Raw genomic sequence first — 25007 nt, forward strand, 5'->3', positions numbered from 1 at the left:
CCCCCCCCCCCCCCCCCCCCGCAGAAATATGTCGTGCCTGTTTTTCTGCCACGAGGGCGCGCACGCGGGGAACCGGAGTGCCATGTCGTACGCAATATGCAAATTGATGAATTTGGACCAGGGCACCAAAGTTTGGAGCCGAGCTAGTCAACGCTTGTCTTGCTTGCTCGCTTGATGGATGCCGTAACTAGTAGATTGATGGGCAGAAGGAATTGCTGTTTAAGAACAGACTGGTCTGTCTTCTGTCGATCTGCGCTGCATTTTGTTGTGTTACTTACTTTTTGGTGCTGTGTCTGTGTCGATCAAATACCTATCCTTTGGACTCTCTCGTCGCGTTTGAACCTTCCTTGGTCAATAATTCGTTCGGCATCATGAAGCTCTCAGCCATAATCGCTATCGTCGCGGCGTCGGTTGCGCTTGCGTCACCTGCTGCAGTACGTCTTTCCATCTTCTCCTCCCATCTCCCACCTCCCCCGTCTAACCACCAAAACAGGTCAGTCTCAATCGATCCGTCAAAGAAATCAGGAACGCAGATGGAACTACCGCAGCGGTTTCCTGCATCGAATGTCCTTGCGATGGCTTTCTTGGGATATGCAAATGCGTATGTATTGACGATTGAAGAATGACGATGAGGATGGGGATAGCGCTGATGATGTTAGATTCCGAATGGATGCTGCTGCATTACTTGAACAGAGATAGGGCTGATGGGGTTGAGTGGGGTTGGGTGTCTTGTGCATTATCGGCGTTGAGGATTACTATATATAACATGGCGGAACTGTTTTACAGGTACAGGAAGTGAGGAGGGTGGCTGAGCGGAGAAGACCAAGCGATGGTGGTTGCGAGAAGTCATAACATGCCACAGATGACAGCTAGGAAAGAGAGGGATGCTCGCGCATAGTATAGATATCTTCATCCATCAAAAGCATCAACCAGACTCACTTTTCCAACTTCATCTCGACCCTCCTGCTTCAACATTCTTCTCCGCCTCCTCCCTCTCCTCCTCCCCCCTAACCCACCTCCGAAACCCAATCGTCAAAACCCCACCAATAGCCACCTGAAACGCCTGAAAAATAATCGCCGGAATCTGCATCTTACTCTGATCCACGGGATCAATATTAATATACATAACGCTCGTCAGCGGAACAACCATCGCCAGCGCCTTGGCCGGACAGCAATAGCAACAAGCAATCACATCTTTCTTCGGGAGCCACATAGTGGCAGCGACGAAGCAGATGGCCAGCCAGATGAAGTAGAGCGCAATGGTGATGAAGACGATGAAAATGATATTGGAGGGTTTGACGGCTGAGAAGGCGCCCGAGGAGAAGGCTTGGTCGAAGGTCTGCCATACCATTGTTAGGAGGGCGATGGAGGATAGCTTCAGCAATTTCCACTCGAAGAACACCTTTTTTGTGGGCGCGGGGAAGAGGCGTTGGACGATTTGGCCCAGCAGCATGGGCAGGAAGAGCGAGAGGCCGAGTTGCATGAAGACGCGCTGGTATATGCCCGCATAGCCTGACCCCCGTTGCAGGACTTTGCTGTACCAGGATCCGGTTGAGAGGTACATTTGCAGGATTATCGGTGTCAGAAACGGACACAGGAACTGGCCGATTACAGATTGCACGACTGTGAGGGCTGCGTTGCCGTGGGCTTGCCGCGTCATGACAACATTACTAGACATTGTCGTGGGCGCGCTGCCCACAAACAGAAACCCGATCAAGAGCCACGGATCCATGAAATCGGGGTCCCGGGCACATAGGCTCACGATGGCGAAGGTGGCTGCGGAACAGACGAGGTAGCATTGGAGTTGCACGAAGATGTGCAGTTTCCAGCGCATGTAGTTGGCGAGCATGACCCGCGTGTCGAGGGTGCAGCCGTTGATGAAGAAGATGACGGATACGGCGAGGTAGGTGATTACGGTTCGTTTGGTGCGTTGCTGCGTGGCTGGGACTTGGACTTGGGAGGAGAGGAGGACGACGGAGGACATGGCGAGGAGGAACCATTGGTCTTTTATGAACCATTTTAGGACTGAGAGGGCTTTTGCGCGTTTGGGTGGCTTCTTCTTGGCTGGCGACTTGTTCCCTTCTCTTGTGTCGGATGTGTGAGCTTCGAGGGGCTCACTAAATTTTTGGGACTCGAGAACTGGTGGTCCCGTGTTAATCGAATCCATATTCGTTGCTTCTGTAATGCGCTCTTCTGGTATCGTTCCTTTGTTGCGTTCCATTGACGACCGGCTTGATGGTGTCGCCGCTGTCCGCATTTCGATTTCGTCAATCTTGTCCATCGAAGCTGCTGCTTAATATGTCCCAAGATAACGAGTCACAACACTCAATCTTGCATGCACGCGTCTTGGCCCTGAGATATGTGACTCTTCGGTAATACAACGGGCCTAATCATGTAGCCGATTTAGCGCATGCCGACGCGGGAAGTTTACCCCAATGACGCGCGGGCGGGTGAAGCCGGGATCCTGCCATCATCATCTTCAAGCGACAATCATGCATCGCGAGGCAGTGATGACGGTGAGTCGGTTGTCTATCTTTCCAGGAGTTGGAGGGTGAATGATGGCAGACGACGGGCAATGAGGCGGCCCGGTTAGTCAGCTCCAGGGCTTGAACAAAGGCATCATCCCCGCCATCGACCGCGGCGTGGCACGGCGCATACATACAGTACACCACGCCGCCCTTCGCTCCCACAGCATCACCACCACCCAGGCCTCCAGCCACCCGTCACTCGCTTCCCCGTCTCCCAATGACCTTCCCTCATTCATCCAGTTCCGATGACGACTCCGCCCGAAAGCTCATCTGGGCATCCGTCTACCGCACCCTCCTCCAACATGCCCACCCCGACGCGCGCTTCAATCACGACTACATGTCCTTCACCCCCGACTTCCGGGGCTCGTCTTCCGCAATCGACCGCCTGACCTCCCTCCCCTGCTACAAATCCGCCGCCACTATCCTCATAACCCCCGACAACAGCCTCGAGCACCTACGCTGCCGGGCGCTGAAAGACGGGAAAAAAGTCCTCGTCGCTACGTACAGACTGCGCAGGGGATTCGTCCTCCTACATCCCGGGCGTATAGCCGAGGAAAAATACGAAATCGCGGCGTGTCTAGACGGCATGGAGAAGCCTGGGATAGGGCGTTCGGTGTCGCTGGCGCAGATGCGGGATGAGGGGCTTAAAGTAGACCTATGTGTGACAGGGGGTCTGGTGTTCAACGCGCAGGGCGTGACGATCTGGGAAGGGCATAATCTATTCGAGATACAATATGCGATGCTATCGGACCTGGGTGTTTTACACACGCGGACACCTGTTGTGGCGCTTGCGCATGACTGCCAGGTCGTTGATGAGGCGGAGCTGGGCGTGGACAAGGTAACAGTATCTCCGACGAGGAAGGGAGAGGTACAGTGTGATTTTGTTGTTACACCGGATAAGTTGTATGAGATTGAGGGTGCGGTTAAGCCTAGCAATGGTGTGGACTTTGATGTGATAGATCCCGAGGGCGTGGAGAATATTCCGCCACTGCAGGAGTTGAGGGGGATTAGGATGATGGAGGGGATTATGCGGAAGGAGGGGTTTGTGGCTGAGAAGGAGGAGAAGGCTGATGAGAAGCCGAGTGAGGAGGAGCAGATGGGGGTTGGTATTGTGGAGAAGCTGATGCAGAGTTATAGGGCGTAGGGAATGGAGATTATGATGATGAACGTACGTGCCAGGTAGGTCGACAGGATACTTGAAGGGAATTATATTAGTAGGCTGTAAGACATGCCCGTAGAAGACGAAGTGTAACCAACGTATACGCTCCAAGGCGGATGTGAACATCAAACGCCAATGCAATGGAAAAGATGCAAACTGACCACCCCCTCCTCCCGCTCTTACGAACCCCATCGTCCATATATCCCCAAATCTAAACCCTCTCCTTCCAACACTCCACCCCAGTAACCCTCCCCACCTTCCCCCCATCAAGCAAAACCCTCTCCCCACCCATCCTCACAACCATCCCTTCACTGCCCCACCCCAACTTCGCTTTACACACCACATCCCCATCATCCCTCTCTACTGCCCCTCCTTGCAGATCCATGCCCTGCTCTACTCCGAGTATCTCGATGGCCTGGACGTGTTCCGGTCGTGTGCTGAGATCGAGGGAGACATCGATGGGTATATGTATCGACCATGCGTTGTTGGATGTTGATGTGGATATTTGTGGGTTTTGGGATGAGCCGAGTGTGTAGTGTGAGGGTGAGCCGATGAGGGAGAGGGTGATGAGTGGGAGGGCTTCTGAGTGTTCAGGCGAGGGTAGTGGGGAGGCGGATGTAAAGGCGATGAGGCCTGCGATCGAGAGAATGGTCTGCATGTTGTGCTGTGTTGGTGCGCGTGTAGTCGCAAGTTGACGTGTCGCTGTAAGCCGGTCTCGCAGTGCGTTCGTTTGAAGTGTTGAGTAAGACTCGGTCCGAAGATGTCTGATATGGTACGTAGCACACAGCGTGCGCCGTACCTCGCACTCACTTCTTCATATACAATCCCTCCCAACCACGCCGCAAAGTCTCCACCCCGCACGAAACATACTACCAGTGGCACAGCCGTCCTCCAGCGGTTGCGTAATCTCAATCCACCAAAGGGAAACACCTACGCCACAGCCGCTGTCACCCACACGGCATTCCTTCGGCGGTGCAATGCGGAGAATTGTCTGGCGACGTGATTGGGGCGGCTGCGGGACGTAGCCGCTAGGATTTTCCGGGGGGCCTTCGTGTTGGTGAGTGGGCGGGCGCGTCGTGCCTTGATGTGCGCCCGAGACTGTGCCGCATTGGCGCATGCTATGTACATATGCGTGATGTGCATTCGCATGCATGCATAAGAAAAAGCAAATTGCTTATCTTGGGAAAAGGAGGGCGGAGGATGCGAAGAAGCAACCATCAAGGTTGTCGCATGGACTTACTACTCCAAGAAGCGAATGCTTGTGTGTGTTGTGCTATCTGGAGATAAGAAAGTGAAGATGTGCTGCAAAAGCAAAGTTGTGTTCTTGCTGGGCACATGTCAATACCCTGTCCGGAAAGAAGGGGATATCTCACTGCAGTTCGGCCGTAACAGCAATGCAACAGTGCAGCCCGATACCCTTCGGAGTTGGTGTAGTTGGATTGGAGGGTGATGATGTTCATGTTATGCTTCTTATGTAGACCATCTGTTCGTGTGTATATGGATACCTTGTTCTGGTACAGCTTACAAGATCGGCAGTTCATTTGATGATGGGTTGCCGTGTCTTGTTCGGGTTGTGATATTCGCCTCCTGATTTAGCAGCCGTGGCAGCTGCATCAGAAATCGCATTGGGACTAGACGGCGGCAAGGCCTCCAGTATGTCCGCATGTTGAATGGCGTCGCTGTACCTACATCGTGACTACGTATGTTGGAGCACATCACTTACCTGCTTCGATTGTCAGTCTCCTAGCAAATATCTGACGTATTGCCTTGAGTAGATTGGTTTGAAGCATAACGGCCGCCATCGCATATACGGATACCAGGACGTCGGACATAAGCGCGAACTAGACACCAAACCCGCAAGTTCGTCCGTTACCAGAGCAGGTACCGACTCACATTTTAACCAAAGTTTGTTGCCATGACTGAACCTTGCGAGCGTCGTCCAGAAAGGTTCAAGATTTTCACTCAACCCAGTCAACCATAGGATCGTTGCTCCCGACTGCAAGGGTTGCACGAATGCGGCGATGGGGCGGCTCGACGGTGGGTTCAACAGGCCAAGGGTATGAAGACTTCTTCGTCGCACTCGCAGGGGAACACCGTTTTACTCTCCGCTCTCCAATACACGGTCGCCACTTTGGAAGCCGGAGTTTTTCCCCAGGAGTCTGCTCCGCCGGACGCCTAAACCTTCGTTGGGAGGCCTTGTGAGCAGTTCCTCGGCAGTTTGAGACGAACTTACCAAACGGGAAGAACGTTGAGCTGAGACCAACTGGCTTTAAGAGGACCGGACGGGCGTGGCATCGGGAGATGAACGGTTGCGGAGTTGTTTCCAGGAATTTGGAAGTGCTGTGCTACCCTGATGCATGCGACGCTCATGTCGCCATTGTTCTGTGGATTCGGGGCCCACATGTGGAATTTTGATCGCTAGGATGGTGCCTGCGAGACTCATCAGCCTGCCATCCAGCGTTACCCGCGTTGGCACTCAATCCCGATGCCTGTTTGTTGGAATATTGAAGCAGTAGTCGTCGGACAGGCAATTGACAGGCGTTCGGACGACTAGCCGTTGTTGTATATCAGATCCCAAGGCCGGGTTTCAGTCGCGAACTATGGTTGTTCGTGCGACGGACTCTGCATCTAAGGAACGATAGTAGCGCTGGCGATGATGCAAGTGCTGAGCTAGATCCAGGTCCTCCAGTGCCTACAGCAAGTGCCGATGCCCGCGACGACGAGTCAGTCCGCGCACTAGATACTCGTGAAACCCTGCAGACTCAACGTGAGGAAGCCGAGGCACCTGAGTAATCTAGCATCTTCTTGTTTGCGCGCTCGTCTCGTAATAATCTAATTATAATAACTTTAATAGTATATTAAGTAGTTAGATATATAATAATTATAATTTACTAATAATTAAGTCTAAGCTAGTACGTTTTTATATATATTTATAGTATAGTAATAAGTCTTTAAAATAACTCTATAATAAAATAGCTTATACTATAGAACTATAGTTAAGGTTTAAGTATATAAAGTACTATATTATCTTTCTTTTAGTGCCTTATACCTAATTTTATAGACTTTATTTAGTAAAAAGATATTAAAAGACGCCTAGCTTATTATCTTAGAATAGCTAGAAAATTTTAAGATTTTAAGATATTTAGTATATATTACTATTAGTACTAATACTTATATAAACTATAACTATATATATTAATACACTTCTAAGTTTACGTAGTAGTTAAGAACTATATATTATACTAATTACTTAGTAAGATAATATAGTAGTAATAGAAATACTATACTAAACCTTATAGTATCTATTCTATAGAAGCTAACTAGCTAATAACTATAATATAATAACTATTCTATAGCTTATAGTCTAAGTCTTAATAGAAGTTATAGTAGTCTATTATAGCTACTATCTAATAAATAGTATTTTACTATATAAAGTAACTTATAAACGCTATATTTTTACTATTTTAGCTCTTTTTACCTTTATAAAGTATTCTAGCTAAAGTATTTTTTTATAAAAGTATAGCTTTTTATAAAGCTAAAAAAAAAAGTAGATTTATTATTTCTTTTACTTTATATACTTAGTTATAAATAATAATATAGTAGATAATTAGTAGTATCTTATTAGTAAGATTATTAATAAAATAGTTTTTAATAAAATAGTCTTTTTAGTTTCTTTTTTTTATAGGTAAGAAACTATAACTACTAAAAAGCTTATATATCTTACTAATAAGCTTCTTAAAAGTAAAGCTAAAAAAAAAAATAATAAAAAGTCTTACGCTAGCTATATACGTAATAGAGATAATAAAGATAATAAAAATAAAAATATTAGAAATAGAAATAATAGAAATAGAAGTAATAGAAATATTAATAGACTTAGCGTATAGCTCTATACTAGTAAAGTAGCTCTTTAGAGCGCTTATAATAGTATTTAATATAGTATAAATATAGTAGTTTATAATAGCCTCTATAATAGCTTTTAAAATAATAACTTTTAAAGAACTTATAAAGTAACACATTTAAAAGAAAAATAATTAATTAATAATAAAAAGCTTAATTAAGTTTAGTAAAGTAGTAAAGTAATATAACTAGTAATAAGATTAGCTTTAAACTTACTAACGCTAAAAGAACTTATAGAAGAAAGTAAAAATATAGTTAAAAGCTTATTTAATTAGTATAGCTTTTAGTATTAGATTTAAGCTACTATTTATATCTTTAATAAGTTTTTAAATTTTTAATTTTACTATAAGCTATAAAATAAGAATAGAAGTAGAGAATAGAGAGTATATATATAAAAGTATAATTTTATAAGCTAAGATTTTAGTATTTTATTACTTTATAATCTATAGCTTAGTTAGTTATAAGCTATTAAGAATATATAATTATATTATAATTTTTTTTACTATAGTATAAGTAGATATTAGTATTTATAAAATAGTTACTTTACTACTTTAAATTTTAAAAGCTTTAACTACGCTAGAAGTAGTAGCGCTAAGAACCTAAGTCTTAGCCTATTTAAAGCCTATACCTTTATAAAATTTTAACTTTTTTAGAAATATATCTTTTTATATACTAGTAATAGACCTTACTCTTTTTAGACTAGTTTATACTATAGAATTATTAGTTTACTAATAAATATTATCTATCTTTATCTAAATCTAAATTCTCTATTATAGTAATACTATATTAGCTTCTAGACTTAGCTTTTACTAATACTAAGCTACGCTTACTCTTAGTACTAAGATATTATTTTATTAATAACTTAAATAAAGTAAAGAAAATATACGCGCTAGTAGAAAAGTACTTTAAAGATAGCTACTATATTAAGCTAGTTATTCTCTTATACTATAAGATTAGCTTAGATAAGATAGCTAAAAGTATTAAAGTAATTACTACTAATAAAATATAGTAATTAGCTAGTATAATAATATTAATATTATATAGCTAGAGATTAACACCTTAAATAACTTACTATTATAAATACTAGTAAATATAACTTTTATAAATATAAACTAGCTACTTACTACTAATAATATAATACGCGTAGTTATAAACGCTATTATTACTAAGTATAATAAGTAATTTAATAAGCTAAAATAGTAGTAGCTTAGAGTAGCTAGTAAATATAAGTTAGTAAAAATAATAAAATGCTAATATAGAATTGTAGAAGAAAACCTACTTAGAGACTAGCGTCTTAGTAATAAAATTACGTTAAAACATTAGAAACATTAGGGTAAGTAATCTAGCGACAGTCTTGGATTATACAATTGAACGCTGCAAGCCACAGTATCTATCATCGTTGAATAGCTTGCGGTGTCGGCGGACTCTCGCTCTCGCAAACCTTCAGTGGGGCTCCACGCAGGTTCAGGAACCGCCCGGCTAGCGGTTACAAGTTCCCGTCTTTAGAGGTGCAGAGCACTTCCTCATTGAGAGAATCGGCAGTCAGCGTAGAATAGCTGAAACCAACGGTTAAAGAGATACTGCGCGATGATGCAGCCGATCAGCGGCAGCAAGTGGGAGCTCCGAGGAGTCTGTGAGGTTGAGTGTTGACTCTTTGGCTGTCAGTGGGCGTCGGAGCTAGCTGGGAAGCGGAAGGCACGGAACACGCAGCCCTTGCGAGATTTTCGGTGACTAATCCCCTTCTCGGCTAGCCTTCACGTGGCCGGTGAACATCGCGAAACTCCTTCGAGCGGGACGCATCTAGGCACCGCCAAAAGCAGGACTGAACAACTACTGCCGTTCCCCAAGCCGCGCTTTTGAGTTTCGCTACTGCGAGCTGCCTTCCAGCCATGGTGGCGTCCCAGCCTATGCGAGGTACAAGTCAGCCATGTGCACGAGGCTGCCCAGCTGCTGCACATGTGTACGCTGATCTCCTATCCCCTCCCTCCGTCGTGTCCCTATTTGAGTTCAATGAACAATTTCGTTTGCGGCAGTCAACACTACTGCCGTCAGCTTCTACGCGTGCCCGTGTGCCCTGTCAACGCATGAACGACTTCGCCAAATCCATAGTCCCGTGTCCGAGCTCCGCGGGACAACGACCCTGTTGGTAATGGTCGCTCCTTGAAACGGACCAGACCCTGGAACGAGTCCTGGGAGCCCGCCCGCAGACCCACTTCACTCGTGGCGGCACCCATTATGCGGTGTCTTCTATAGTCTCCACCCTGCTTATTCGGTCAAGTGTCTAGCTGCGTAAAAGATCCTGAGCCCCCCATTACCGACCGAACGGTGTGCTCATTCTGGGGCTCCTCCTCGCTGTATGAGTGTCCACTGCTTCGTCAATATACCACACCACAATGGCTATTCCCAACAGAGGCCCCGAGCTGCTCGCAGTCAACATCGCCTTCGTTACCACCGCAGTCCTGGCTTGTGCATTGAGGATATATGTTCGCCTCTGTATGGTCAAGGCATTTGGCCGAGATGACTATTTGATGGTTCTCGCAACTGTAAGTGTATATTAATACGATAACTGGGTCCCGATCTGACTAGGTCCTCAGCTCTTCTTCATTTCGTACACAACATCGTCTTGCATCGGCATACACTATGGAACCGGAAAACATCATCGTGACCTGCCCATCGAGGGTGTTCAAAATGCGAAGCACGCGTGGTACTTTTGCTACCTGTTCTACTCCATCTCCATGATCTGTTCGAAGCTGTCCATTGGGTTCCTTCTCCTGCGGATTAGTATTCGAAAACTACACACGTGGTAAGCAATCGCAAACTGGACTTGTGACAACATGGACTAAGAATACCAGGATCATCTACAGTGCCATGTGCGTCTCGATCATTGCTGGAGGCACCTTCTTCTTCGTCTGTCTCTTCCAGTGCTACCCAATCTCGTACATGTGGGACCGTACTTCGCAAGAAGGAAAGTGCGTCGACAACACAGTCATCACCGCTCTCGGCTACGTCTACAGTATCTTCAGTATCATCACCGACTTCACCTTCGCCATCATTCCGGGATTCTTGGTATGGCACTTGCAGCTGAAGAGGAGGACCAAGGTTGCTTTAATTCCGTTGATCACCATGGGTTGCATCGCAAGTGCTGCGGTCATCGCCCGCATGCCTTTCGTCCACTACTTTAACTCGCCTGACTTCCTCTGTAAGTCTCCCTACCGCCGCTTCTTCAATGGGTACTAATGCTGTCAGGGTCCACACTTGACATCGCCATCTGGTCATCGGTCGAACAAGGTCTCGCTATCACTGCCGGCAGCCTCGCAACGCTCCGCCCATTATTCTTCATCGCCATGCACAAGCTCGGTCTCTCTACCCGCCCAACTGGAGCCTACCGTCCGTCCGCATACGGCATGTCCGCCCCCTTACCCGGCAACGCCGCTGGAAACTCCAAAGCCGACAAGCTCCGTCCCGACATGTACAAACTCTCCGCCACTGTGCAGACTCGCACTTCCGACGACGAACCTGTTTCGAATTCGAATAAATGGTACGGCGGAAAGGCACCACCAAACTCGAAGAAAAGTACGCGTGTGGACAACTCCGACAACGATAGTCAAAGGAGTCTGAGGATCAAGAGCGCTCGGAGCAGTGCGGAAGAGGACCATTTCCAGAACGGCATTATGGTCTCCAAGTCATTTTACATCACGGATGAAGAGCGGGGATCGGTTTTGTCTGCGCCTTACAGATGATGAGTTTCAGCAATATACCCACTTTCAACATTTTCCATTTGTCATCACGAAGACATGCGATGTGGCTTATGTCGCGAAGGAGATATTTGCCGCGTCGGCAAGCTCCTCTTTGCTTCAGATCGAGCTGAAACGGAGTACCGTGAAGGAAATGACCTCAATGCCGTCTTCAAACGGCGGTGGTGATGGCGTTCACACACTCACAGTCGTAATCCCAGTCGCTATCATCACCGACACAGATACATCCAAGCGCCCCGGTCCCACCACCACGGTCCTTCCACATGCGCGAAGAAGCAAACCCCGCAGCCGCACTCCACCACGAAAAAAGCCCATCGTGAACCCGAAAAAGTATGCGAACGACCTGCCTCGGCAATCGCAGTTACCGAGGACTGCAAGAACAAAAAGCCAGGTTCGTCTGGAAGCACACCGCCCCACAGCGGCTCGAGTCTGGGTCTTACTTGACTCGAGTATATACACACGGCAGGGAAGCGACGACACCAACTGCCGCATCATCACGGCTCACGGCCTTTTATCTTTGTATACCCCCATCCCTGTACATTAGCAAAGAGAAAGAGCGACATGACATTTTTAAATACCCCTGTATATACTAGTAATGTACTTAATAAGAAACGCTGAGAATATTTAACGCATGTTGCGGAATCCGTTTGCGACATGGGTATAGTCTATCTGATGTTAACTGTCTAGATATTGTAATGACGTCGAAAAAGATATCGCGATGCGCTACCTCAAGGCTAGCTTTTTTGTCTCGAAACACTAAGCTTCCGCACCTGGCACTTGGAAAAGGAAGGGAGTTTGTTGTTACCAAGTCCACAACTGCCGCAGAGCCTCAGACCACCTCGCCAGGGGAGGGGAGTAAGCTTACGTGCAGCGACACCTTTCCTCGATATGACATCGCCAGACGTTCTTCTGACCGCCACTGTCGTCTCACTATCACGCCATGTACCAGCATCACCTTCTTGTCTTCCCTACTCAATCTATCACACTACCCCTCTGCCAATACATCCCCATCTCCATCGCAACCACTTCCAACCCCAAGCCCGCCGACAACACCCGACCGGTGACCGTCGCACCAATCCTCGAAGAACCGTCCCTACAAAACCCACACAATAAACTTCCAGATCATCTACGCCTACGAACGGCGGTTCCTACCGTTCCGTCTCATCTGGCCTATCATCTAGTAGCCCGCCCAGACCCCGAAAGTCCGAAAGCCCTCAAGCGCAAAGGTCCTCGAGCGCGAAAGTCCGAAAAGGCCCGATTCACAGCGATCATAACCCTAGCTACTGAAGTAGTGTACCACCCGCCAGTCTGGCCTCAACGCGGGACCTAGCCTGCCTAGCCCATCTAGCTCTTTAGGATCATCGCTAAGATCATCAGCATTGTCTGAGCTGCGGCTGGACTAGATGAAAAGGCCCGATGGTGTGATGGGATGCGCGTGGTGATGTTCAGGAGGGTTGGGCAGGCGTGCAGGGAAGAGGGGTGTTACTGTACCTAGGTAGTGTGTAACCTGCGTGGTGGAAGTTGGTAGTGCATTCAGGTGGCAAGTGAAACTGCAATGACGAAATAGATGGATGGCGAACTAGATGTACGCAGGGAACAACGAACACCGACGGGGTCGATGGTGCAAGGAGCCAATCGGCGAGGATTAATCATCTGAACGATCTGTGACATGCCGAAGACTGAGATGGGGGCATAGAGTTCGGTGGCTGGGTAGCCAGCCGTTGAGAACGAGGTTAGGTAGGTTAGTAGGTTAGGGAGGCGATAGTGCATGACGCCGCTAGGCAATCAGGGTATCGGGATAGACATGAGCGAGTGACATGTTTGGGAGCTGGGAGTGACATGTCTACACGGTCGGTGCACTATGCAGATTTACCCCGTGTTCAGGCGGAGTTGCCACCGGTGACGTGCGGCGCATATGCCATGTGGTGAGATTCACAACGTAACTCTCTCCGTGTTTCCACGAATGGGCATGATTACTCATCGGGACGTGAAAGCCAAGATATCGACACGGCAGGGAAACGAGATGATCTGGCTTAACGTTGGGAAAGAGGGCGTTCTGGAACACGGGTGCAAGAGCTTGGAGTTTGGTGGCTGAGATCGCGAACTACACGTCGGAATCTATGTCTACTTCAGTCTACATCCGGAACTAAACAATGCGCTCAAGTGCAGCACGAGCAGTCATTGCAGCTCGAGTCGCGGATAGCAGGCGGCGCCGCGCACGTCTTCTGCGGTGTGTACGGCAGCGTCGTAGTAGCAGGCGCAGGAGCATTGAGCGTAGATACCTTGACCAAAACGGGTATGGCAGCGCCAGTCGACAGACGGAATTCGCGATGGCCAAGAACTGGGGGTTTGTTAGTACAGAGATGTCGGAACGACATTGAAGAGACGGTGACATACCACGAAGCAAACTGCCAATCTCGCCCGAGTGCGAGGAGATGGACATGTAAGTGCTATCGTCATTGCCAAGTATATCATCGAGCACAGCTTTTGAGCGAGCATCTTGGTTTGCGCGCGGCTCGGCGAAGAGCTCAGTCCAGTATGGGTCTTCCTCTGCGAAACCCTTTTCGAATTTGAAGCCAGGGAAGTTCTTCTTGATGAAGGACTTGCTGTGCCGGCGATCGCAGGTATGCGCGCTGATACCTTCACGCAGGAACTCCTTGACAACAGGCACAAAGGGGTTCTTTTTCGGTAGCTTAACGCCTTCGAAAGTGATCTTCGCGGTATCGAGACAGCGGTACAAGGGGCTGGTGTAGAAAGTCTCTGGCGGAGTGATCTTCTCGTCTTTGATGAGGTGGCTCCAGAACTTGTTTACTACTTTCGCCTGTTCGATGCCGTCGATCGTGAGTTGAGCGTCGGCCCAGGTGACGGTGCCGTTGCCGTCGAGTTCAGACCAGTAGCAGTTCCAGGCTGGGGTGCCGAAGTAGGATTCCGCGGCGTTGTGGAAGCCTTCGCCGTGGCGGCCCATGAAGAAGAGGGCGTAGCGCTCATTGCGCGGCGCCTTCTTGTTTAGGGTGGAAATGTAGTGGGCAAGACGCTGCCATTGGGTTGAGTGCTTGCGGTCTGGGCAGGATGAGTCGCTGGGGTAGGTCCGGTTGATCAGACCGAAGTTGCTGGTGAGGAAGTTGAAGGTCGAGGGGTCGGTGGAGGGCTCGTCTTGTTGGAAGATGCCTGTTACGACGGTGTAGTTGATGGATTTGGCGTGGTGGTATGCGCTGACTGAGGTCGCGGCGGTCAGAAGACCGTATAGAAGCGATGATGCTAGCATGTTGGCAGATCAGATATTAAATTACTGCAGATAGATCCAACGCCTGCTGTTCGGATTAACGACGGTTCCCGGCTTCTCTTTAAGACGTACATGATGTCGGACGTCTTTGCTCCGATTGTACAGCGGCGGACATGGTTGGAGATGGTGATGATGTTCACAGCCAATCATTGATAAACGTGATTCGGCTGCATTGCCGGACGAGGCTTAACGCATGGCGAAGAATGTTGACCTTCCTGTCGCGTCGCTGGCCAAGGACTAGTTATGATGGGGCAATGAAGATCGAAGGCCCGGTGGAGAAAAAGCGTGTCGTATGGCATGGCCGTGATTGGAAGGGGATGTTCGTTGAAGAGGTTCACGATGCTGCGAGGGACGCACTTGTGGTCCGTGGACCCGGTTTACGGTGCCGTCCAGCTACTTTTGGGTGGAACGGAAGAAATGAGTTAAGGGCCTCTCCGAATGCTAGACTTTGTAGGAGTCGAGACAGGAAACCTGGTGTTGTTGACGACTTGGTCGTAAGATTACTCATGATCTCTGGAACGATGTCCATTCGAGCCTGCGAAACACTGGTGTGAATGATGAGGAAATACAATGAGTGAAGTTCAATTCTGCATGAAATGCACGCAGGTGCAGGTGGTGTTGGAGTCTCGGGGGAATGTAAAAGCCCGCCTGGTGCGAATGTACCTGCCAAGACCATCGGCTGCACCTGCCCTGCAAGAGCTGAGCCGCGGCTCCACAAAAATTCCAGTTGTAGCTGTCGCGAAATGCATTCAACCAACTCCCGCATCATCTTTAAGCCCAAGATGTTCGAGAACTTGTGCGCGCTCCCGGTGGAGCACGATATCTTTGTGCAGGCGATCCACCCAGAGGAGCCTATCATATCCGTCGGCTTGGCCAGCGGCCATGTGCAGACCTTCAAGCTGCCCTCGGGCGCAAGCGACGACGACGATGACGAGACGATAGCTTCCGAAAAGGGCTTCGGCACCATAGACAAACTCTGGGAGACACGGCGACACAAGGGAAGCTGTCGGACACTCGGATACAGCGTCGATGGCACGTCACTATACTCGGCAGGCACAGATGGCATGGTCAAGGTCGCAGACTGCATGACTGGCCAGGTCACTGCGAAGATTTGTGTACCGCTAGATCCGTGAGTACAAGAGACATAGATATCACGTGAGCGATACTGACACCAACAGTGCGAATGGCGGCATCGATGCGCCTACCCTCGTCTACGGTCTCTCACCGCAATCCCTTATCCTCACCACCGACTCGGGCTCACTGCACATCTACGACATTAGGAACCTCAAGGGCGGCGAAAAGGTCTCCCTAAAGCCCGAAAACACACACCGCCCCCACGACGACTACGTCTCCTCCCTCACACCTCTACCGCCCACGCAAGCGAGTACCAGCGGCTGGGCCAAGCAATGGGTCACAACGGGAGGAAGCACACTGGCCGTCACGGATCTGCGGAGAGGCGTCATGGTTCGGAGTGAGGACCAGGAAGAAGAGCTGCTCAGTTCGTGCATCGTGACTGGTCTACCAAAGAAGGGCTCAAGTGTAGGCGAAAAGGTCATCGTTGGCGCAGGCGACGGTGTCCTCACACTCTGGGAGCGCGGAGTCTGGGACGATCAAGACGAGCGCATCATCGTCGACCGTTCCAAGGGAGGCGGCGAGAGCCTCGACTCCCTCACTGTCGTACCAGACGGCGTTGGACCGGGCGGAAAGCACATCGCCGTGGGCCTGGGCAACGGAGACATTCGCTTTGCCAAGCTCGGCCCGAATAAGGTTGTCGCAGAGCTCAAGCACGACGAGCTGGCCAAGGAGAGCGTCATTGGTCTGGGTTTCGACGTCACAGGCCGCATGATCAGCAGTGGTGGAAAGACCGTCAAAGTCTGGGGCGAGCAGACCTGGCAGGATGTGGATGAAGACGAAGAGGAAACTACCAACGGCAAGCGAGATCACGAAAGCGAAGACAGCGACGATAGCGATAAGGACATGGACGACAGCAGCGAGGACGACGAGCCCAAGCAGAAGCGCAAGAGGAGAAAGAAGGGCAAGGGCGGACAAGCCAAGGGCCATGGTATCACGCAGTTCTTAGGACTGGACTGAGATGGCGATATGGGGCGACTGGTTATTCAGCTGACTGCTGACTGTGCTATTCTGGGGAGCTGCTCGTCGTGAGCATGCAGCGGACGCATAGCTGAAGCAAGGTAGAATCTTCGACTTCATTGGTAGCGCTACAAAGGTACGCGAAGCAGCCATTACACGTCTTAATAGCACTTCATTAACGCCAACACAGTAATATACAGGAATTACTAATTCTCACACACTTGTTGTCACCACCTCCTGCCTCTGTCGCAATTGCCCCCACTCCCAGTCGGGCCTAGTCCCAAATGTCGTACCTGCTGAAACTGCCACCTCACTCCCTTTCTCACGCCAGCAACACCACAACACCATGGCTAATCCTCAGAAATCGTACCAGCATATCGAGCATGCCTCGACGTGTCCATGCGCGACGAACGCGCTAGGTGCAGTGCTTCCACCCCACCACATACCGCCGATATCGCTTGCTAACATCGTGGGTCAGATGACTGCAACTGTTTCTTTTCAGCGCTTTCCAAAACATCCATCTTCCAGGCTGCTAGCTTTGAAGGGCCTGGCGGCGTAGATGGCCAGCTGGATGAGATCGCTCAAACTCACATCCATGATTTCGTGGTGCAGAAGTGGAGCCAGCGTGGCGACCCACCGCATGAACCGCCATCACAGCTCTACCAACCTCTTGGGGATGGCGAGATCCGCGTCTTGGAGCTGCATCCTGGAGAGCCTGGAAGTCCACTGCGAGGCACTCTACATATCGTCAGCATCGACTTCTCCCATCCTGCAAGAGAGGAGCAATATACACAGCCATTTGACAATCCAGCGAACACGAGTAGAAGAACCCTGACCTACACTAGACACACGAACCATGCGGTCTCACTCGTTACAGGCAAGCCGGTGTGGTACACTGCCCTCAGCTACGTTTGGGGTCCACCAATCTTCGATGATACCATATCTTTCGAACATGGCCAGTTGAACATCTCCGCAAGTCTGGCGGGAGCTTTGGACCACTTGAGATCGACTGAGCATAGTGTTGTCTTGTGGACAGATCAAATATGCATCAATCAGCCCGACATTGCGGAGAAGGTGCAGCAGATCCCGTTGATGGGCTTGGTCTACACACATGCTACAAACACGCTCATATGGCTCGGTGATGATGGTGAAGAGGACTCGGCACTTGCTTTCGATTTGATGGAGACTGTTTTTGTGCGGTTACAAGGGACGGATGCGCAAGTGACGCCAGCGGATTTTGAGAGGCTGGATTTTCCACCTAGCCTTGATCGAGCGTGGTGGGCTGTTCGTCAAGTCCTGCGCCGCCCCTGGTTCGGCAGACTGTGGACCATCCAGGAAGCCGTGCTTTCGAGACAACTGTTTGTCAAATGCGGCAAGGTTGAGGTGTGTTGGGACGACTTTGCTGCGTGGTGTCATGATCTGGCAGAAACGCATGTGCTCAGCTGGCTGACTGGTAACGCTGAGCTGGATGAGAAGTACACAACGAAAGCAGATGTCAAAGCATTGCCGCCGCATGGTGCTGATGTGGTGAACTCTGTTCAGGCAGAGCGCGTACATGGCCTGACAATCGTTACGAAAGAAGCATTACTAACCATTCTGGTTTCTACACGTTATGCGCAGGCGACAAACCCCAAAGACAAGACTTACGGTGTGCTGGGTATAGCAGATGCCGATATCGTACCCGACTACAATCCCGATGTTCCTGCGAGAGCGGTCTATCACGAGGCCTGTCTGACGGAAGTACCTGATCGCATTTACGAACTGTTAAGCTGTGTCGATCACGAACACCCGCTCCAGCCGTCTTGGGTCCCAGACTGGAGCACCCCACGCGTAACGGACGTATTTGGCTATTCGACAAGATCTTGGGCTGTATACTGTGCGGGTGGTAGGCCCGTCACCGGCGCGCAGCCACCCAAGGCTATCGTGAGCGAAGATAAGCAAGAGATCACACTGAGCGGTAAAGCATTCGACACCATTGCCATCCTAGGCAGTGTCAGTGAGGATCCCTTTCTTGATATCGACAATCCACAACGGGGCAATCGTGATTTAGCATCTTACGCCGAGCTTGTCATGGGCGCTGGTCGAACACACACATACCTTTTACAAGGTAGTTCAACATACGACGCCTTTCTACACACACTACTGGCGGGACGCGATGGCTCTGGCGTTGCGCCACCAGATGCAGACCACAGCGAGGTATTCGGGCTCATCCTAGATGCCACGACAGGCAAGTCCCTATGCCTACCTGGTCAGACTATGAGCCAGCGGCGGCAGAAGGGTCACTTCAATCTCGACAGTCTCAAGACCAGGAAGCCGGCAAAGACCCTGGAAGACTTGCAAACGGCGTACCGGGCCGCGTTGAAGATGCGCCGCTTTGCTGTAACCGAGAAGGGCTACTTTGCATTAGTGCCGAGGGGTGCGCAAGTCGGTGATGAGCTCGCTGTCTTCGATAGGGCATGTGTACCTTTTGTGATCAGGAAGCAGCAAGTCGAAGGAGTTGCCGAGAAATTTGAGCTGCTTGGTGAAGCTTACGTCCATGGTATTATGAAGGGCGAAGTGTTGGCCAAGGAAGACATTGAGCTTCAAGACATCACGCTTGCTTGAGCGCATCCTAGGCGGTCCATCTTCCCGATAATCGACCATCGATCACGATCCGGTCGGCACTTTTCCACTAGCGCCGACAAGTCAACCAGGTCACAAGCAAGCCTCTTTATATGGGGCGGCACTCTATCTCCGGGGGGCTTGGCGCCTTCAATCTACACACGGCTAAGCCATTGGCTAAAGACAACCTCGCTTAGGACTTCTAAGAACATTCGACACACGCTCTACATTGCTTAATATAATCGCGTGGCAACTCCAGCGATACGGCCTTTCTCATCCGGGTTTTGGCTGGTATAGCGTTGCGGTTTCAGGCCTTTGCCGCGGCGGCTCGCGATGCGGTTGGTGGACGCGAAGGAAATGCTCCGCTCATCTGGGGTGCAGGAGGTAGGCTTGTTCGCATCTGGGAATGTGTATGTGATATCACCAAGCATGCAATATATGTAAACCTTGGGTCTGGGTTCAGATCTTGAACGTCAGGGCGAAGACATTGTTTATAAGTACCCCGACTACGGCAACATTGACACATCAAGCACCTCCATCAGAATCAACAACAACCATCACAATGAAGCTCTCCGCCCCACTTGTCCTCGCTGCTGCAGCCAGCTCAGCATCCGCCCATACAATCTTCGTCAGCGTCAATGGCGGCGCAGTAGGAGATGGTGTCCGCGTCCCCTCATACGACGGCGTACGCTCTCCATACCCCCAAACCCATCCCCTCCCCAACTAACTTCCCTCCAGCCCATCAACGACGTCTCCACAAACGACATAGTCTGCAACGGCGGCCCCAACCCCACCGCCAAAACCTCCACCGTCATAACCCTCCAAGCCGGCTCCACCGCCACCCTAACCTGGCGCCACACCCTCACCTCAGGCCCCTCGGACGTAATCGACTCTTCCCACAAAGGCCCTGTAATGGCCTACATGAAGAAAGTCAGCGACGCCAAAACCGACTCCGGCGTCGGCGGCGGCTGGTTCAAGATCGCTGAAGACGCTTTCGACGGCTCGAAATGGGGTGTCGATCGTCTTATCGCCAACAAAGGTGTTCAGACGATTACGATTCCAAAGTGTATTGCTCCCGGACAGTATTTGTTGAGGGGAGAGCTGATTGCGCTGCATAGCGCGAGTAGCAGTATGGGTGCGCAGTTTTATATGGAGTGTGCGCAGATTAATGTTACGGGGGGTGAGGCGAGTAAGACGCCGGCGACGGTTTCTTTCCCCGGCGCGTATAAGCAGAATGATGCGGGCATTCTTTACAATCTTTACACGGGGAGTAAGACGTATACGAGCCCTGGACCGGCGGTGTTCAAGTGCTAGACCCGTAGAGTGCGTAGAAAGAGGATATAGTTACATCGCAGCCACAACAAAATATAGACTCGTTAAAAGTTTGATGTACAGAGCTGAGCACCGTTTTTCTCCCAGCAGGTTATCTAGTATAGCTAACGTTTCATCTCCTCAACTCCGTCGCAGTCTTACTCTGACCCTGAGGCGGAGGGATCAAACTCATCGTCTTCACTCTCAATCACACACATACCATGTCCTCATTGAGGAGCATGATGGTTGCATCGTAGCCATTGCCCTTGCGTATCGCAATGGCCCTTGACTTGTTCTTCCTATCCGTGCCCGCGGTAGGCACAACGAGGAGCTTGTCGAAGCGTACAGTGACGTTGAGGTATTGAGGGATATGATGGAAGCCCTTCCAGTACCTCATTGTTCCCTAGGAGCGAGAGGTTGGCTTCGGAGACCTGCTTTGAGGGATGGTGTTGTTGGTTTTGGTGATGCGATGGCATGTGGCGCGCGCGGTGCCTATTTGAGTTGTTGACGTTGATGGCTGCGACGGATGTTTTGTACTTGGTAGTGTGAGGGGTGGAAGTAGACAAATGTTTTCAAGTATTGGTATGATGGCGCATGTAGTGATAAGCCGACTACGAGTTTGACACGACGACTAGGAATAGTAGTTGTGAAGGAGTGAGGTGGAGATATTGCGTTTGGGCTAACAACATTGGAGTCTTCTAGAACCTTCGTAGTCTGCAAGAGTCTAAGGTTTGTAATCTTATTTGATAAGGAGTACCTCTGTAGATGCAGTAGTAATGTATTGCAAGAGACATAAGTAGCTTGTCTTGCTCTGCGTTGTCGCAGCTTAGTCTGCAACTACATCTACGTGAATCTCTTCTGAAATTCTGTGTTGCATGTTACTGCATACATGTTGCTAGAGCTTCAAAGGTACCTAGGTAGATACTTCCTAACACAATGTATACTTCTTACGGTGAAATGTTTGTGCAAAGTAAGCACAAGATATTGCTACACCCGCTGCCGGCATGAGTGGTATGACGTCATCGTTCGCGTTCAGCCTTCCTCGTGTTGCGGTACGCCTCCGTCGTATTTGCCCTTCTCCCCGGGGCCTTCAGCCCAGCCATACTCTAATACATGCTCATTCGCTTCCAACTACTGCAAATGGTATCCCAGGCAAACACGGCACGCTACACACACTTCCAGAATCGCTCACCGGTGCGCAGCACGCCAGACATGACATCGAAGGCTTTGTGGCGCGGCAAGGCTGAGGTATTGGCTGTCATGCAGGCTTGGTGATTGCCTTGCGTCCTGACCCCTCATTGTTTTTATGCGCCTTCCTCGTACTTCGCGCGTCTTCAATAGTCCATCATCTTTTGTTTCTGAGCAAGCTCGCCCGGACACGAAGCACTCTCTGAGTATGGCCGATCCTCCTGCCACACCTGGGACTTGGAAAAGGTGTAAGCGGGCGGTCATTAAGCCTTTCCTGCGTCGCAAAGGTCATGTACGCTCCGAAACGGCTACTAACACTCCTCTCGCTGCGCGCCCTAGTCAACCGCGGGCTACCCCGATTCCAGCGAATGCGTCGACGTTACTCTCGACGGCTACCGACGCGTCGGTAGTTCCTCCTACGGTGTCTGCTACCCCTCACGGTGTCCCAAATGATTCTCCCAGCCATGCGCACGGCAACGACAGTCCCAGAGATCCTTCTCGTCTTACATATCCGCCTACATCAGGCGAGGTTGATCATACTGCGATTAGTCACGCGCCAGGAACGTCGTCGTCCGCGCCGGTTAGTGAGGTCACTCGAACTCACATACAGCGAACCGCTAGTCCTGTCGAGACACAGCATACACAGGACCTTAGTCGGATTGCGTCAACGACGTCTGAACCTGAAGTCCACCTCGGAAGGACGCCTGCAAGAAGGAAAGTCCAGAAGTGGGACGAAGCCCTGGATACGTTCAAGGAGAACGATAAGACGAAATTCGAGTTTCTGAACGACAAAATGAAAAGATTCATAACAACTCACAGCGGTGAAATTGAGTGGACACTGCCCGAACATCTGCAGCAAGATCCCAGGTCTGATGAAATCGTACGTCGAGCTAGACGATGGTTACCTAGCGTGGCTAGTGTCCGGTCCGTTGTTATGCCAATCGCAACTCTAGATCCGTACAAGATCGCGCCCATTGGCTGTGCGGCGGTCTTCGCTATTGCTGAGGTACATAGTCTTTGCCTACTAGGATGTGTTTAGCTAATTTCATCAGCTCTCGATCAATGGCCCAAATGCGGAGTACGTATCCAAAGCGCGGGACGCATATATAGAAGCTGCCAACACTATCAACGACTGGATGTCTTTCGAAACAACATCTTCAAAGGAGCATGAGGAAGAGAAGCTGAAGATTCAGCTCCCTGATATCTACATTATGGCGTTACAGCTCATGTACAGAATTCACTTCGCGCTTGACAATTTGTCAGTCGCATCGAGAGCGGGCCAATTCAAGGCAAAAGGTAAGCTACCATCACAAGAATACGTATGACAGGCGTTCCTTTACTTACGCTTACCATGTAGCCGTTGCACTGGTAAAGAATGATCCCGAAGTGTGGGAAAAACAGATGAAAGATCTGAAGACTTTGGCCGAGACACTGACTAGGATGAGAAAACGCATCAGTGAGAGAGCCGCTACCAACAAGGAAGTCGCCGCTGCACTCATGTGGATCAAGAAGAATGACGACCCTGAAGATGCGCTGAGTAAGATCGAAAAGGACATAACCTCGGGCGGTCGGTCCAAGAATTATGCGCAATGGTTTCTTCACACGCTGGAATACCAGACCTGGTTTGAAGCTTTTAGTCATCAATTTTCAGATGATGCACAGCCTGGAGAATCTCATCCGGCACGTGTACTCTGGATCAGTGGCTTTTTTGGCATGGGGAAAAGCACTATCCTGTACGTTGCTTCGACGCGCAAAAGTCGACTTGCTGACATTCACGTAGGCATCGGATATTCCTAAGTCTGAAAGCACTTGAGAGTATGCAAGTACTGGAAGAGCCTATACGTGTCATCCATTACTTCTGCCCTACCGGAGGCACCCAGAGACCTGATACTGAAACGGTCGTACGATCGCTCATATGGAAGCTTTCTTGGAAATTAGACCGCTCCATAGCTCCATTGGCCTACGAATTCTACAAGAACTCGACTACGGGACCTGAAGTGAAACTGTCCATTGAAGTGTGGCAGGACCTCCTCGACAAAGTCATCGATGACTGCGGAGAATCGGCAAAGATTGTAATTCTTGTGGACGCTTTGGATGCTTTCACCGAACCAGAAGAATGGGCGAATTTCCTTGAAATCATGGAAACTATCGCACAAGATCATCCCAACGTTTTCTTTGTCTTCTCATCTCGCCAAGTTGTCAAAGTGGGCATCTATTTCGCCTCACCAGCTCTAGTGAAGTATTCAGTGGAGCCACGAGATACTGAACATGATATGAAGATATTTGTCGACAGGGAAATCGATTGTGCAGGGCTTAGGCTTAGTGCCGAATCTAAGTCGATATTCTGTACGTACACTTGCTACAACACTACCGCGGTTTACCATGAGGGCTGATCAGATTACAGTCGAAGAAGACCAGAGAGCACTCCGCGATGAGATGAGGGAACTTCTCGTGAAACATGCAAAAGGAATGTGAGTATGTGTTTCAAGTCTTTATAACTTATTCTTACCTGCATAGGTTTGTGTGGGTCAAGATATGGCTCCAAATTCTGCTACCTGCCGGAGATCCAACAAAGAATGTATATACGTCAGCCCGCGCAAGAAGATTGTTGGGCGAACTGAAACATTCCAATAACGAAGATCAAGCCACAGGCCTCCGTGAGGCATACCAACGCCTTTGGGAGCAGAACGAATATGAAGATTTCCGGGAAACCAGGCGGCACCTCTTTCAAATCATGATTTCCTGGATGAGAAGATTGACTATCGCACACCTCGCATATCTACTGCGGTTATTCAGCGGTGACGAAAACTCATTCGCTGAAAGGGGGTCCGAGGAGTGGGTACGCAGGTTGGGCGCAGACTTCCTTACCTACGGCCACGACGGCGTAGTAAGATTTGCCCACGACTCTGCGAGAGACTTCATTCGCCGGATGAAATATGGCGACAAGAGTCCTGAAGCAAAACTCCGACTTCTGTTCTCGAAACAAGACTGTCATCGGCACATTTTGAAACTCTATTGTCGCGTCGTTAAACTACGCAACTTCCCAGACTTATCGGACTCCTACCATTTTTACCTCGCGCGTTATTTCACGAAGCGTCTGCCGGTCCATTGCGCGTTGTCCGTCATTGATGCTCTTACTTATGACGCGGCATGGGAAAACCTGTTCGATGAAGTCCTCGTTGCATGGCAAGGTC

General features: G+C 49.7%; 6 protein-coding genes across 6 annotated transcripts; 4 read left to right on the plus strand and 2 right to left on the minus strand.

Annotated features, from left to right (window-relative positions):
• Positions 1-949: 949 nt before the first annotated feature.
• J4E78_010990 (uncharacterized protein) lies at positions 950-2221 on the minus strand (the record flags this gene model as incomplete). The annotated part of the gene is made up of 1 exon (XM_049371564.1): positions 950-2221. The coding sequence occupies one exon, from the start codon at positions 2219-2221 to the stop codon at positions 950-952; it is 1272 nt and encodes a 423-aa protein (XP_049216705.1).
• A 7756-nt stretch (positions 2222-9977) lies between these two features.
• On the plus strand, positions 9978-11324 carry J4E78_010991 (uncharacterized protein; the record flags this gene model as incomplete). The annotated part of the gene is made up of 4 exons (XM_049371565.1): positions 9978-10127; positions 10179-10387; positions 10437-10783; positions 10831-11324. 4 exons carry the CDS (start codon positions 9978-9980, stop codon positions 11322-11324), a joined length of 1200 nt encoding a protein of 399 aa, XP_049216706.1.
• A 2174-nt stretch (positions 11325-13498) lies between these two features.
• J4E78_010992 (uncharacterized protein) lies at positions 13499-14604 on the minus strand (the record flags this gene model as incomplete). The annotated part of the gene is made up of 2 exons (XM_049371566.1): positions 13499-13680; positions 13737-14604. The coding sequence occupies 2 exons, from the start codon at positions 14602-14604 to the stop codon at positions 13499-13501; spliced, it is 1050 nt and encodes a 349-aa protein (XP_049216707.1).
• Positions 14605-15365: 761 nt separating this feature from the next.
• J4E78_010993 (uncharacterized protein) lies at positions 15366-19317 on the plus strand (the record flags this gene model as incomplete). Its single annotated transcript, XM_049371567.1, has 3 exons — positions 15366-15751; positions 15801-16684; positions 17192-19317. 3 exons carry the CDS (start codon positions 15366-15368, stop codon positions 19315-19317), a joined length of 3396 nt encoding a protein of 1131 aa, XP_049216708.1.
• Positions 19318-19876: 559 nt separating this feature from the next.
• Positions 19877-20628, plus strand: J4E78_010994 (uncharacterized protein; the record flags this gene model as incomplete). The annotated part of the gene is made up of 2 exons (XM_049371568.1): positions 19877-19999; positions 20053-20628. The coding sequence occupies 2 exons, from the start codon at positions 19877-19879 to the stop codon at positions 20626-20628; spliced, it is 699 nt and encodes a 232-aa protein (XP_049216709.1).
• A 2119-nt stretch (positions 20629-22747) lies between these two features.
• Positions 22748-24288, plus strand: J4E78_010995 (uncharacterized protein; the record flags this gene model as incomplete). The annotated part of the gene is made up of 5 exons (XM_049371569.1): positions 22748-22819; positions 22866-23109; positions 23171-23546; positions 23594-24159; positions 24218-24288. 5 exons carry the CDS (start codon positions 22748-22750, stop codon positions 24286-24288), a joined length of 1329 nt encoding a protein of 442 aa, XP_049216710.1.
• Positions 24289-25007: the final 719 nt, after the last annotated feature.

Source organism: Alternaria triticimaculans (genome assembly GCF_023758025.1).
Source record: "Alternaria triticimaculans strain BMP 0046 chromosome Unknown scaffold_49, whole genome shotgun sequence".
NCBI lineage: Eukaryota > Fungi > Ascomycota > Dothideomycetes > Pleosporales > Pleosporaceae > Alternaria > Alternaria triticimaculans.